Raw genomic sequence first — 14,237 nt, 5'->3', positions numbered from 1 at the left:
TATCTAGGCCACCTCGCTCCCTATCCAGGCTGCATAACAGTTCTGACACTGCTTAGAGAACAGGTAACAGCACCCAGTTTCTATGCCAAAAATTACCAGAATGGTTTCAATCTGGAATTACAGTATAAATATTGATTATTGTAATGAATGCAGTATTTGCTGGTGATGGGACTGTTTATCCTTTCCTGTTATTGAACGCTCTGGGCTTGTTAGTGGGGCTCATCTATGTTCATTTCCAGCAGAGGTTTGTCAAGGAAGTAGGCACCATAATCACGAATAAAACCTTTCCTGTATATTTGAATTAGGCCAATTAGAGAGAAGACTGGGTTAACAAATTCTGTGATTTCAGAATCAATTTTTGTGTAATTCTTGGCACGTGGCACCTGATATTGTTATCTAGTGATACGGTTTCACATAATATGCTGTATAGTATGGATTCATATTGGTACTATCTTTTTATCGGAACAGAGTTCAGGAATTTTTAACAAATCATCTTGGAATACTTTCAATAAAACTATTTTTAGTTTTGCAAAGTGCAGCAATTGACACTGTTGGCTGAGCAGTTACATGCTGTTTCTAAACAAATGCTTATGTTTGCATGTTTACTGCCTGTTTCGCGTGTGTGGTGCAAAGATGCTGTAGTATCCTTCAGAACGTAGAAATGAGAGTCATTCAGCAAATTATACGTGTGTATGTTTCTTCTTAGTACTGAGGACATTTCAGTAGGGACCTCTGAGCCCCATTGCATCAAGTAAAACTGTAAAAGAAATTAATTTTCTTAAAGTAGACTCTGAAAATCTGAATTGGTGATACTTTCAACCTGACAAATAAGTTTGTCATGCAATAAAGGAATAAATTCACCTATATTCACCCTGCTTGGTGACCAGGGTACGGGGAGAAAATTTTTTTCCTGATTGAACTTGTCCAGAGAGGTAAACTAGCTTACAGAGAAAGTGACCCCAGGATGACACATAATGCAAGAAGCCCCACTTACTTTTGTCTTCTCTTGTTGTAGAGCAAGGTGCATAGGTCATTATTTTTCACTATGAATTATAAAAATGAACTCACTTCTGGTCAATAAATACAATATTCAATCTTTTCTTTGTGTGGGGACTCTTTTTGCTCACAGCTACAGTTTTTAACTGGAGGAGACTATTACTCTGCTATTAAGCCTGAAAGGTCCCAGAAGGAAATGCAGCATGATCTTTGTTTCTTGTTTTCCTCTGTAACAATGTTTCCTAGAAGTGCAAGCCTGTGAATAAGTAATCTAACATATCCATGTTTATGAGCTGGATTTGATTTCTTTGTGCTCCAGTTTATCTATGTGCATCTATGGATATGTGTGTGTGTGTGTGTGTATGTACAAAAGCAGGCAAATACTTTTTCTCCTGGCACTTGCTTTATGTTCCTTCTTTAGGACCTATAAAATACTTGTAAGGTAATAGTCCAAAAAACTGCAATATAATTGCAATTACCAGCAATGTATTGCAAATTTAGATTGCAATGCCAAACCATCCTAATCTGCTTAAATGGTCCCTTGTACAGAATTCTCTGGTCTGATAGGCCAGTTGCATTCATGGACTTTCTTTGGAAAAGCAGTAAGGATGGGAAAAAAAATTCTTAATCACAGAATTAAAAAGCTTATCCCACCAGACTCCATCTTATAGCTATCCCTCAGAAGCAAATAGCATAAATATTATCTCCATTGCTTCTACTCCTGAATGTAAACGTTTCAGTCTTCAGAAGTGACACCACTTTAGTTTCACCACTGCTCTGTATTTGTTGCGTTTGGTTGCCTCTGACAGACTTGTTACCTGTATAACTATAGGGGTTTTTTTTGCCAGGTATTATCAGCCGTCAGGAGGCAGAAGAGTTGTTGATGAATAAGTCTGAAGGCACATTCCTGGTGCGAGTCAGTGAGAAAATCTGGGGCTACGCGTTGTCTTATCGCCAGCAAAGCGGCTTCAAGCATTTCCTGGTTGATGCTTCGGGGGATTTCTACAGCTTCTTGGGGGTAGATCCAAACCGACACGCAACACTCACAGATCTCATCGATTTTCACAAGGTAACACTTGTGCTAGGTAGAGATCAATAGCTGAGTGGAACGAATTAATAATTTAACGAGGAGCTGTGTAATTTGAAACCACACTGGAAAATAATAATGGCCATAGTGGGGGAAAGAATATTCTACACTAAGCCTAGTTGTAACGTTCATAGTGTGTGTCTCTTGTTGCAGTGAATCAGAAGGCTTTTCTCCTTCTTTAAAATGCATCAGCATGTATTTGTGTCCTCATACAACACATGCTCTCCTTGGCTACAAATGGACTAATAAGGGCTCACAGAACTAATGCTTTTTCAGTTTTCTTCCTGTGGAAAATTGGATTGGAAATGACATAGAAAGGTCTTTCAATGAAATTTCAGCATTTGTCTACCTTTTGATGTGAGGGCTGTAATGTGCAAAAGCAAGGGAGCGGGGCCCTGCAGTAAAGAGGGTGAAGAGAACATGGAGGGGTTCCCTTTCAGGGACATGTTAAGGGTCACTCCTTATTACCCAAAGCAATCTTACAAGAGTAGTTTACTACTCGACTTTACGTGGGTTTGAATTACTTTGCCTCTGACTTTTGTTTCCTGTTGCCAGACTGTAACTAAACAGTAACACTGTTTCTGATAGCATAAGTTGTTTTCATGATCTTATATCTCTCTCCACCTTCATCAGTTTTAATTGCTTTTTTCTTAGCCACCCTTAGAATTTCTCTACATCATCTCTTTTCTAGTTCCTTTCCCCTTTTTTTATCCTTTTCTCACTCTTATCTCTAATTAATTTTATACATTTTTTGCTCCTCCTTTTCTTCACACCTTTTTATTTTTTAAGTGTTCAGCCTCACAAAGGTTATTTTTCTTCTAAATTCCCCCTCTTTTAAATCTTTTTTTTACCTCACCTAGTTTGCAACATCTGTTTAGTGTTGTCTTAGTGTCCCCTCACGGATCACTGTTACATGTCCACAAGTTGTATTTCCATATGGGGATATAGTAGGTGTCCCATTTGACTAAAAAACACATCCCCCCCTAATTTGATGAAATCTTCTCTCAATGGCCACCTTGGAAGCCAAAATCCCCTGTTCCCTTCTTCTTCCTCTGCCTCAGTTTTTATTGCTGAGCATGACATTATATGGTATGGAATATCCTTTTGGCCAGTTTGGGTCAACCAGCAGGACTGTGTCCCCTCCTAGCTTCTCTCTTATTTCCAACCTACTCTGCCAGCAGGGCCCAAGTAGGAAAAAGAGAGCCTTGATTCTGTGCAAGAACTGATCAGCAATGGCCAGAACCGTGGTGTGTTATCAATACTATCTTAGCCACAAATTCAGAACACAAGATCTCAATTCAGCACAGGCTGCTGTGAAGAAAGTTAACTCTACTCTAGCCAGACCCAGTACAACTGGAAAGAGTCAAACCAGAGGCTTGTCAGGGAAAGAAAAGCAGATATGCAACACCTCAAATGCAGATTGTCAGGTGCTGGATGTAGGACCTCTTGCTCATGTAGTATCCTCTCTGCTCCTGTAGAGGGGTGACAGTGACAACCAATTCCAACCAGCTCTGCTCCAGCTACGTTCCTGTATTTTCATCACAGCTCATGCTAAGCAATCAGTGTATTAGAGACACATCTATTTACAGACAGCAGTAGGGCACTTGTCAGAAGCAGAATGACTTTTAGTTCCTGCCATTAAAACGAAAAAACCAACACTTTCTTAGGTGTCCCCTGATAACAGTTAATAGCTGCCCCTGTAGGAAGTCTATCAGAGAAACTGGTTCATCTTTAATGTCAACGCACAATTCTCTTAACTGTCTAGCTTATAGCTATATTAAATCAGTCTCTTTGGCAATCCCTTCAGGAGGCATCATCCTGTCTGTCACGTGGTTTTCTTTGAAGCTTTTCTTCCTGCTCTTTCTGGTGAAGTACACTGTCAAGAGTCCCAAAGTCTTCTGGTAACCAACTAAGCAATCTGTATGTAAATGGTTGTGCTGTGGGCACACTTTCTCTTGCAGCTATTGCTGTATCATTTGGAGAAAATGCTGCTTTCTTCAGGACTATTTTTGTCAAGGGTATACTTTCTCACCCCATGGGTTGCATGGACTTCTCTTTGAGGGTCTTTTTCCCTTTCAGTAATCAGTCAGAAAGTTGTTCGTGTTGTGTGTGAGCAGTCAACGTTGAACTCTTGCTCTGTCTGCCCAGGGAAGCTTCTTTCATCCTATGAAATGACTGTGGAAATAGCATAGGAAGACTGGCATATGTCTGTTAAATTAACCCATAAGAACATCCTTTATGGGCATCTGTAGCTGGTTTTCCTAAGTAGTGTAGCAACTTGCAAGTAGTACAAACCTCAGCCTCTTGCGTACATTGATTGCGTACACTAATACACAAGTTACTACCAGGGTAAGTACAAGATAAACAAAGCATGAAGAAAATGATTAGTTGATAGGATCCCTTTTCTGATCTGTAATTATTTTATCAAGTGTTTATTCATAATTGGTTGCCAATGACAGTGGAGTGATGGTCTTTATTGCTATTCTTAGAAGATAAGGAAGGCTTAGATCCTTGATATTTTAATTGGTTTTATCTTTCCAGGAAGAAATCATCACATCATCGGGTGGGGAGCTACTACTGGAGCCATGTGGACAGCAGAAGAATCCACCAGACTATAGTCCTTTGTTTGAGTAACTGATCCAGGACTAACAGGGATGCATTCTGGATAGCTGTAGTAATAAATAGCTACAAAAGTAAACATTGAAAGTATTTAACAAACTTCCAAAGCCACTGGTCTTGTGGCCAAAAATATCCTCAAAAGAAGGCCTAAACTATTCCTGTTTTGCATCTGATTTATCATTATTATTCATGTTGCTAGCAAGTGAAAGGTGAGAAATTACCAGCAAATTACTAAAGAGAACTACTCCCAGAAAATTTTCAAGGTATTGTGGCCAATTGCACTGAATGCTACCTTCCTATCCTAATTTTTTCATGTCTGATGCAGCAAGAAGCACAGCCAGGAACTCTTCATAGAGTACTGTGGGAAGTATCAGTGTTGGTGAACAGATTCTTTTTTCCAAAGCAAGGTTTGTCAGGTTTTGTTGACAATCTCATTACTTGGTGGTGCACTTTTGATAACAAGAGAAGCAGCCTTAAAACATCCTTTTGCAGTTTGTGATTGCTTAGATAGGTAGGTGTAGCTTGAAACTTGGCATTATGCTTTTGAATTCAGGCCTACAAAATTCCTCACAGCAGAGACAGAACAAGGTCATACACATTATATTTACAATTTCATGCAGTCCAGCAGCCTTGGAAGAAACTTTACTCCTGTACAGTAAGTGGTCAGTTTATTCTAAAGAAAACAGTTTGACTTGCTGCAATTCTCTCACTGTCCTTGTCATGTTTTCTACTTTTAGATGTGCAAGAGACACACTGGACATTTCTAGCTTTACTTTGCTGTAGGACCAGGTATTTTCCTTAGCAGAGTTATAAGTGCTAGTGGGCTGGTATATTTGTACATAGAAAAGGTACAACTAATTACATTATCATCGTGCTATTTTATGTTTAAAAAAGATGCACATAATGTGTTCCTCATCCATCTGCTATATGTATTAACCCCATGTAAATAGACCAGGAGCTGAGATCTGTGGAGTAGTTGCTTAGCTTGCGGACTATAAAAATAATAAAATATCATCACAGTAGTTAATTTGTCCTCTTGAAATTTGTGTCTCAGCCATTCTTGCACTCTGGGCTGTCACATGGTATAGATGTAGTCCTGCATTGTTTCATTGCAGGACTGGACACTACTAGGGCAGTCAATTCAGAAAATGGAGTGAGAGACCTGCAAAACTGTTCCTATTACCTTCCTGTGCTCTGTTCCCATGAATGGCCAGATAGAAACTGCTGAATATAGAGGTGAGATTTTTTCAGCTCCAGGCATTAATTTTGCAGGGCAATATTTCAAATAACAGGGTTGTGACAGTTTTGCATGTAACTGATTTGTTTCAAGAGTGAAGTGGAACATGAGGGAAGAAGATGTGTACCTATTGGATAGTGTCAAAGCCATGACTTTAATAGGGAGTTTCTCTGTGCTTTTCATATGTGATGTGTATTTTGAGGTGTAATGTGGAGCAATCCATATGTGTTACTGTAACTTCGTGGTTCATTTTTCCAAAGAGCCTCACTACCTACCAGATGCTTCCTCTGAGAAACCAGCTCTGCACTTGTTCCATCTATAAAAGGCATCTCTAGAATCACCTTGGCCTGGAATCATTCGCAGCTGCACATGTTCCATCACAGAACAACTGGATCCCTACTTTGAAGGAGAAGGGGAAGGGATTTTTAAAGTTAAGGTATCCATAGACTTACCCTGAGGCCAGAAAGCAGCAGCTGGCTGTGTAGGACTGAGGGTCCAGAGGTGGTACTGAACAATTAAGGTGGTATTTAGACACCTAGGCATCTTTGCAGACCGGTGTTTTTCCTTTATGAACTTAAAAAAAACCCCACAAGCAAACAAACCAAGAACAACAAAAAAAACCCCACCATAAAATGGCACACCTTCTCTTTGGAAAAGGTGCTAGGCATGCTAGAAGACATGCAAATTACAAAGTTTTTGGAAGATTACTCAACCCATGGTGCACAGTTCTGTGAATATTTATAGACACAATATTGAAGAACTCGTTCCACATGGAATTCACATTCAGAAACTGAAAATAATACATCTATTTATTTCTAGAGTCACACTTCCCAGCACCTGCTTGTGTTTTGTTTAGCCATTAAGAAGGATTGGAAATATCAGCTCTAGCTTATGTGGCCTCTTGTGATGTGATTAAAATCAGAACAGCATCATCGTTGTCACTTCAGAGTACATTCCCTAAATTCTAATTTTCTAAATTTTTCTATCTGAATTCCATCTATTTCTCAGTCTAAGTTTTACCTAGCTTTAAAATAAAGCCCTTGTAAGTTCTCCTGCACATGATATTACTCAGAAAACTGCAATTTTGTGAGAGTTTTATTATGCTAATAAATGGCAGAATTCTAAAGTAAAGAAATTGCTTTTTTTTTTTCTCCATAGCCCTGCAAAATTAATGAAAAATAGCCAGTCAATTCATAGAGTTACAGTAAAGAAAAACTCAACAATATATAACCAGGAGCAGCAGCAGCAATGAAATATAGTGCACTTAACTGAAGGTAAATTTTGAGGGAAACAAAAGGAGATTGTAGGTAGCAGAAATTAAGAAAAACAAAAGCTTTCCTTGGTAGAAATGTGTAGCTGTTTCCAATATATTTGAGTGAAGTACAAGCATGGAGATCTTTTCTAAGCTAACAGATGCTTCTTACTGCCTTCCAAAAAAATAAGTGGACTATGAAAAGGTAAGCCAGTTAATAGGAAGAATAGAAGGAAAAGCAGGGAAGGAGTAAATATGGAAAATTAAGAAAATAAGAAAGGGGGAAATGTGCTTATCCCACTGCTTTGAAAGCATTTTGGATTTTTTTTTTTTTTTGCTGCTCTGGGAGGAAGACTGGGTGCTGCTACCTCCTTTTCTCTCTGCAAGATTTCATCTTTGAGCTAACAATCTACCTTGGAGCTAGATTTTACACTCTTGAATGTTAATAGTTGGGCTGGTCTGTACTGCAGCCTTGAATGCTCCATCTGCTTCACTCTGCCTCTACATGTAATGCTGTCTGAAGCTGTTCATCATTGGGTAAAAATATGTTCATAATGCTGTCATTTCCTTGTCTGCAATTGCTACCTATATTTCATCACACAATGACCTTCCAATCTTGCTTTTTAACCTCCTTTCTAGTGGTACCTGTTGTTGAGTCATAAGAGGTGCATGTTATGGATTTTCATTGTAAGATTTTCTGTCACTATTTCTTGTTGATGAGACCATTGGGAATACACTGAGAGACCTACCGTGGTAATTGTGTTTCATAAGGAAAAATACTACAGCAAGAAGGAAAACTTAAATGAATTGAAGTTTTCTCATGTCTGTTTCACACCAATGACACACGAGGTCCCAACCTTGTTTGAAGGTATCTTTGAAAAAGCATCTCTTGAGGATTTATTCTTGCTTCTTCCTGGATCCACAGATCCATCTGTTCTTTTGAATTTTGTTTTAATCTGTTATTGTACATAGACATCTCCAATTTAATACTCTCTCTTCTCTAAAAAAAAGAACAAAAACCAAGCAAAGAAAGAGACAGCAATCGTGGAGATTTTCAAGGCTACTCAAAGAATATAGATGCCAGTCTATTACCTCATTATTAATGGAATAATGATGTAGTATGAGTATTTATGTATTAGTTTTATAATAGTTGTCCTGGATTATTATTTGAAGTACTAAAACCCTATTGTCCTGAACAAGTACTAAGCAAAAGGAGATAGCATCTGCCTCAAGAAACAAATACCTAAATTTTTTTTTATAACAGAGATTTAGTTTCAGGCTTACTGAGTAGAAACTCTTTCCAAAGACCTGATTCAGAGTGAGAACTTCCACTAGGTTTCAATCACTTTGAATTGAATTAATAAAACCTATTCCATTGCTGAAGTGAAGCAGGATAAATAAGCTGACGACAGTAAAAGAATTTAATTTTGTATGAACTAGGGATCCACTTCTGCTCAGTCTTCCCTTGGTCACCACAAGCGTGAATATAGAGCACTAATGGAGTTACTCCACTCTTCACTGCACCCTAAATTCTTCCCTTTACATAAAGCCACAATAGAAACCTCATCTTGAGCAGAATGTGGCAGTTCACAGTAGGAGAAACTTTTCTCTTCCTTTATATGAATAAATTTGTTTGCATTATTCACAGCTTAGAGTTTATTTTTCAGTGATTTTCAAGGACTGACTTTCTTTACTGTTTCATTATGCCTTTGCTTTAAGATTCCTTTTTCCCTTCCCGAGAGGATAAGGTAAGTGACCTCTGTGAATGATGTGTCCCTGGCTGGGCTATAAATTGCAAAATGAGGTGTTTGCACTTGACCAGATGCTTGGTTTGTGTTTCCTGAGATGAATCTCCTGGATGCATACTGTCTGATGATAATGATGCATAATTGATTTTTATGGCTAATTTCTTGCCATGCAAGTGCTGTGTGAAGCCTTCTCTTCAAATATTTGTTTACTGCTAGTGATTAGTCCTGTAGCTAGTATATTTACATGATGGCCCATAGCTAATGCAAATTTTCTTCTAGGCTGGAGCCTTCAATGAGTTGGTTTTTTTCGCTCTTGGAATTTCTTCCATAGTTTTAAATGAAGGTAACATTTTATGGTATCTTTATTATATATCAAGAAGTGATTTTGCCTATGGAGGAGAAATAACATCAAAAGAGACTAGACATTGAGTTTGGTCCTAATCATGTTCTTTTGATCTATGCACAAAGGAAACACTTAGCATGTTAGTGTTTCCCTTAAAGTTTAGCTGCCTTTTCTCCCTTGTTCTCAGTTTTAGCGAGAACTGTGTGTGGGAGAAGGTCATATGCTCAAAACCATGGAGAGAAAAGAGAGAAGAGGCAGGACTATTTTATTCCATGTAATTTTACAATTCCATGTAATTTTACAGGCAAAGCTTGAATGAAGTATTTCCTGTGAGATTTACTGTTTTTCCCGCTTTGTATTCAGAGGACCTGTGCTGAGGCCTGTGGTTACTGTTTTCTTTACACAGCAGCAACAGGAAGGTGTTTCTACTGGGTATGTAAAGGGCACAAAGGGAGTTCAATGAGTAGTATTACAGTGCCCCAGGAATGGTACAGAACTATGCAGATCAAGCACATGATAAAGACATATTTTGTGCATAGGTGTGTAGAGCAAGGAGTGGTTGCAAATTCTTGTTTGCTAGAAGTTAATCCTTCTGATTGTATGATTGTCGTCATTGATGGTCAGTGCACATGAAGACATGGCCAATCTTAATGCACCTCTGATCCCACAAATTGATAGAACATAGATTGCCTGAAAGGAAAATCAGACATAGTTGTCTTAGACAAGTGTTAATAGGTAGTACTGTTGGATATTTATGGCAGAAAATTTTTAAATGTATAATGCATGTCAGGATACACAAATGCTAAACACTGCTTACCACATAAAGCATAATGTGACTTTTATAGCAATTAAAAAGTCAATGAAGAATAAAGCTACCCCTGGTTATACTGCTTTCCTGTAGGAAATATCAATACTGAAAACAAGAAAATGTTTTCTCATTTAGGAATTTAAGCTTGATAATGGCCTACAAGTCACTTCTGAGAGCTGTACAGTGATCTCCCATTACTAAGACAGCCAGCCTGTTGGACTTATATCTGTTCTTGATTCTCAAAGTTGTCTTGCTTGGGATAGCCTGAAGCTAATGAGAAATATGTTTTTACTAAGTCATTCAAATCCAGTGCAATGGAAGATGTGTTAAAGTATATGTTTCATTATAATTTTTACTGTTAACCTTTTCTCTCAAGGAATCCTAGAAAAAAAAAATTCTGACAGTGAAGGTCTGACTTCTAGATAACATTTTGTTACCTGTTATGTGCCGTACTCACAGCATGCTGGTTCATTCATTTTGAATTTCAGAGATCTATGTGCTACACTGGAACCTATCTCCATTTTTTAATAAGAAAACAGTAGATACATGTGTGTGAACAAACTGTTCTGTGGGATGAAAATGTTCACTGAATTCCAATGCTGAGCCCCCACAACATTCACTGGAGTTCATGTGGCAGTCCTTAGTTGATAAATATGAAAATCTTTTTTTAGGGTTACCTGTCAGAATCATTTTTCACTTTCCACAGAAAGAAATTGAGCTACGCTAAAATCTCCCATTGATAATTCTTAATGGAGAAATTTTGTTTTCAAAATAAAAAGCTCCATGGAATTGTTTCAATTTTTTAGAGTAAAAACAACATTTAAAAGTATCTAAAGGCATTTTTAATTGCAGAAAATATGAAAAGTAAGCAAAAATCTAGCACAGAAAAATTCTATTTTTTTCATTCATCCCTAAAAGAAAATGTGTTACATTAGGCTCAAAATTCAATACAGATATTGAATGTTTTTGACATTTCATTAGGTATCCATTCTCTCCCTTAGTGCTAGTTTTCTTCTAAGGAAAAATGGAAATACCCAGGGAGCAGTTATTCAAAATGTCAAGCCCATTAAATATCTGATTCGATGACTGAAATAAATTCATGAAGGTTTAAATAAGACCCTAGATAATTTTCTCCAAAAAAAAAATCAAGCTAGGAAAATGAGTTCAATAAAAAAACCTGATGTATGTCATTCACAGTTTTGAATATTTGGTGTTACATGCTTGGATTCTTACAATATGATTTACATTTATACATTACTAAAAAGTGTGAGCACTGAAAAATAATTAATTTAAATAGAATAATAAATAACATAGTGGAAATTAAGCCTGCTGTTCCAGTTTCTCTAAAAAAGATTAATTCTATCAATGGTTATGTAAAAGACTAAGTCTAGTCATGAGCTTCTGCAAAAAAAAGGATCTAATTTTCTAAGTAGTCATTGTGACTATTCACAATAGAAATCTCATCCTGGATTAAGGTTTCTGATTAAGAATGCAAAGTTCTGACTACGTGTGCAAATACAAAATGGAAACATTTGCAATGAACCAGTTATGTGTAAAAGTGAAACATCCCACAGAATAGTCACTGTAGTGTGGAGAAAATGAGTAGCTTGGACTCCAGTTGTTCACCTCAGGCTGGACTAGAAACATAGACTTCATCCAGAGTTCCAGGTCAGTGTGATCTCAACTCCTCTGCCAAAGACCACTGATTATTCAAGGAGACCTGGGGTCAGGAGAGAGTGTGAAAACTTTTGAAACTTTGAAATATTACCATGAAAAGAAAAAAAAGTACGTCCCCCTCCCCACCCTAGATAAGGATCAGTTTGCAAAAGGAAAAAAGAGGCATTATGGAGCTGGCAAGACATTGTTTTCCTCTTGGTGAACAGACATGTTCACAATTTGTTGAAGTCAATGAGAAGAAAGTGGGGAATAAGGATTTCACAGCCGGGTCATTTTTTATTCATTCTGTTCTACAGCACCACACATATAGTCATGAAGTGCTATCCCATCTGTTCTCGGAAGCAGTTCAAATCCAGTGGGCTAAAAATACCCTGTCTGCCAAGGAGACAGTCAAGGTGGTTTGAAAAGGCTTGAATGCTTTAACTTTGGGACACAGATAAAGGTGATAAATTAAGAGGCATCGGGGCTTTTTTTTTTCTCTCTCTTCCTCCCCCAGACTTATTAATAATGAACCAAACTCACAACAACCAAGGAGAAACCTGCCTACTGGCTAATACTGTTTGTAATCCTGTGTCTGCACCTGCCCTCAGTGCTAAAGTTCATTTCAAGTTACACTTCAGTAATTGATGATCACTTGCCATATCCCTTTATAAAGCTTTTTTATCAATGTCTTTAGTGGTTCATTTTCTATCAGCAGCAAATCAATGAAATTTTAATGGAACAGAGTGCCCTACTTGAGACTGAATTATGTTGCTTTACCTGTTTCAATATCAGATGAAGTTCTCAAAGGCTAGACAGATAATAGTTTTTCAGATTTTTTTTTTGCTGATAACTTTGTTTCTGTAGAATGGTGGCATCCTTGTAATCAGCTGTAATAAAGATTGAAGACATTAATAAACTTGTTTCTACTGTGAGAGACAATGGGAAAATGTGGGGTTTGAAGCTGATAGCTGGATCCTTGTAAATGGCACAGTGGTGTAGTTGGGAACAGATTGACTCTTGGAATACTGGCTGGGGATTCAGGGAGGATCTGAAATGGTTTAAAAGTCTGCAGGGTCATGCAGTAATTAACTATGCACAGGGAAGTACAACATGGTCATGAATTGAGTTCCCTTCTTGAAAACTGCAGGAGGAGCCTGTAACTGTTGTCAGAATAATCCCCCAGCACTGCTGGAACAGTGCCATCCATGACATCCCCCTCAGCCCAGCCTGGGAAGTACAGATGTCCTGCCACTGGCCTCGGCAGAGTATGGGTACAAGGGCTTTCCGTGTGTAAATCCTACCAGGCTATGTTTGCCACAGAATAAGAAATTTAAGAATCTTGAGAAGCTCCAACAACTCTTACATTGTCTTGGAGCCATCTGTACAGCAAAGTGGAGGAATTATTTTATTCCTTTGTAGAAATTCTTTCTTAGTCGTCCTCTAAGCCACGTGACCTAATCAAGTGGTATTTCATAATGTTTTTGCCCTACTGTATATCAATAAAAAAATATGACAAGATAATACTACTTCTACTGAAGCTTAAATTGACTTTTCCTGACAGTTTAGCTCCAGGCCTGTGCTCCACACCCCAGGCCATGTCACACAGGGTTGGCACTGGGCGATCCTGGTACAGCACACACAGGGGAGCATCCACTGGTGCCTCGGTGTGATGTGGGCGAGGCAGTCTGAGGTTCCTCAGAGCTACCTAAGGATAAACATCCCCTGGAGACGAGTCTTTGAGCAATGATGGGGAGCAATGAGGTGTTGGGTGATAACACACAGTGGTTGTGGGGCAGACCTGCAGCCACGGAGTGGGGCTGGCTGAGGGCGGCTGCCCCGAGAGAAAACTCGAGATAAGTATCAATCAAACACTTCTCTCTTTGTGTGGGGTAAAATTCCCTTGATCGATTTGAACTCACCTGAACTGATCAGGATTCACTGCCTGGCTTTGCTTTATGTCACCAGTTCTAGTGGATTCCCCCTTTACTCCGCTCCTGCTCTGTGGCCCTGGTGCGTCTGAGGGGCGGCTGGATGGAGGAGCCGCACCCCGGCCCGTCCTGGTCACTGTGAGAGGAGTCTCCCTCGCTGGATATTCCAGAGCTGTCTGGCTGCAGTCCTGTGCCATGTCCTCCAGGATGACCCTGCTTGAGCAGGGAGGTTGGACCAGATGACCCACTGAGGTCCCTTCCAACCTGACCAATCTTGTGACCTGTGAGGGCTCGGGAGGGGATCCTGTGGCTCTGCCGCGGTGGCTGGAGGGGCTGGTGGCTGCAGCCGAGGAGGAGGATGCAGGATGGAGTTGTCCCACCACACTTTGTTCATCACTGCTCTGCAGTGAAGACTCAGAGGCTGAGGGCTTAATTTTGCAGCTTTGCAGGAGGAAATTTCCCTATCAGTTTTCCTCTGCCAAAAGCCTCCTGTTTCCTGAGCCCTACCGAAAACCAGGCCTGAGAAAAAGGCCTGATAAAATCTTACTCCATGTCTTGAT

General features: G+C 39.1%; 1 protein-coding gene and 1 long non-coding RNA gene across 7 annotated transcripts in view; one reads left to right on the top strand and one right to left on the bottom strand.

Annotated features, from left to right (window-relative positions):
* SH2D4B (SH2 domain containing 4B) overlaps positions 1 to 5,281 on the top strand; it is a 65,270-nt gene extending 59,989 nt beyond the window's left edge. For 4 of the 6 annotated variants that reach the window (XM_017806904.1, XM_017806907.1, XM_017806908.1 and 1 more), the window contains 2 exons: positions 1,845 to 2,065; positions 4,625 to 5,281. In XM_017806904.1, the coding sequence (XP_017662393.1) occupies positions 1,845 to 2,065; positions 4,625 to 4,717 (314 nt within the window). In that variant the 3' untranslated portion in view covers positions 4,718 to 5,281. Of the gene's footprint in view, positions 1 to 1,828; positions 2,066 to 4,624 lie in introns of those variants that run through there. The other 2 variants (XM_017806905.1, XM_017806909.1) reach the window with 2 other exon arrangements.
* A 4,310-nt stretch (positions 5,282 to 9,591) lies between these two features.
* On the bottom strand, positions 9,592 to 13,938 carry LOC108493466. Its single transcript, XR_001873476.1, has 4 exons — positions 13,669 to 13,938; positions 12,527 to 12,636; positions 11,717 to 11,810; positions 9,592 to 9,972 (listed from the first exon to the last, which is right to left on the bottom strand). It is a non-coding gene; the product is annotated as an uncharacterized LOC108493466 (long non-coding RNA).
* Positions 13,939 to 14,237: the final 299 nt, after the last annotated feature.

The sequence above is a fragment of the Lepidothrix coronata genome, unplaced genomic scaffold (assembly GCF_001604755.1).
Source record: "Lepidothrix coronata isolate B3197 unplaced genomic scaffold, Lepidothrix_coronata-1.0 Scaffold17, whole genome shotgun sequence".
In the NCBI taxonomy this organism is placed as follows: domain Eukaryota; kingdom Metazoa; phylum Chordata; class Aves; order Passeriformes; family Pipridae; genus Lepidothrix; species Lepidothrix coronata.
Note: the sequence above shows the minus strand (reverse complement) of the source record. Positions and strands in the feature narration are given on the sequence as shown.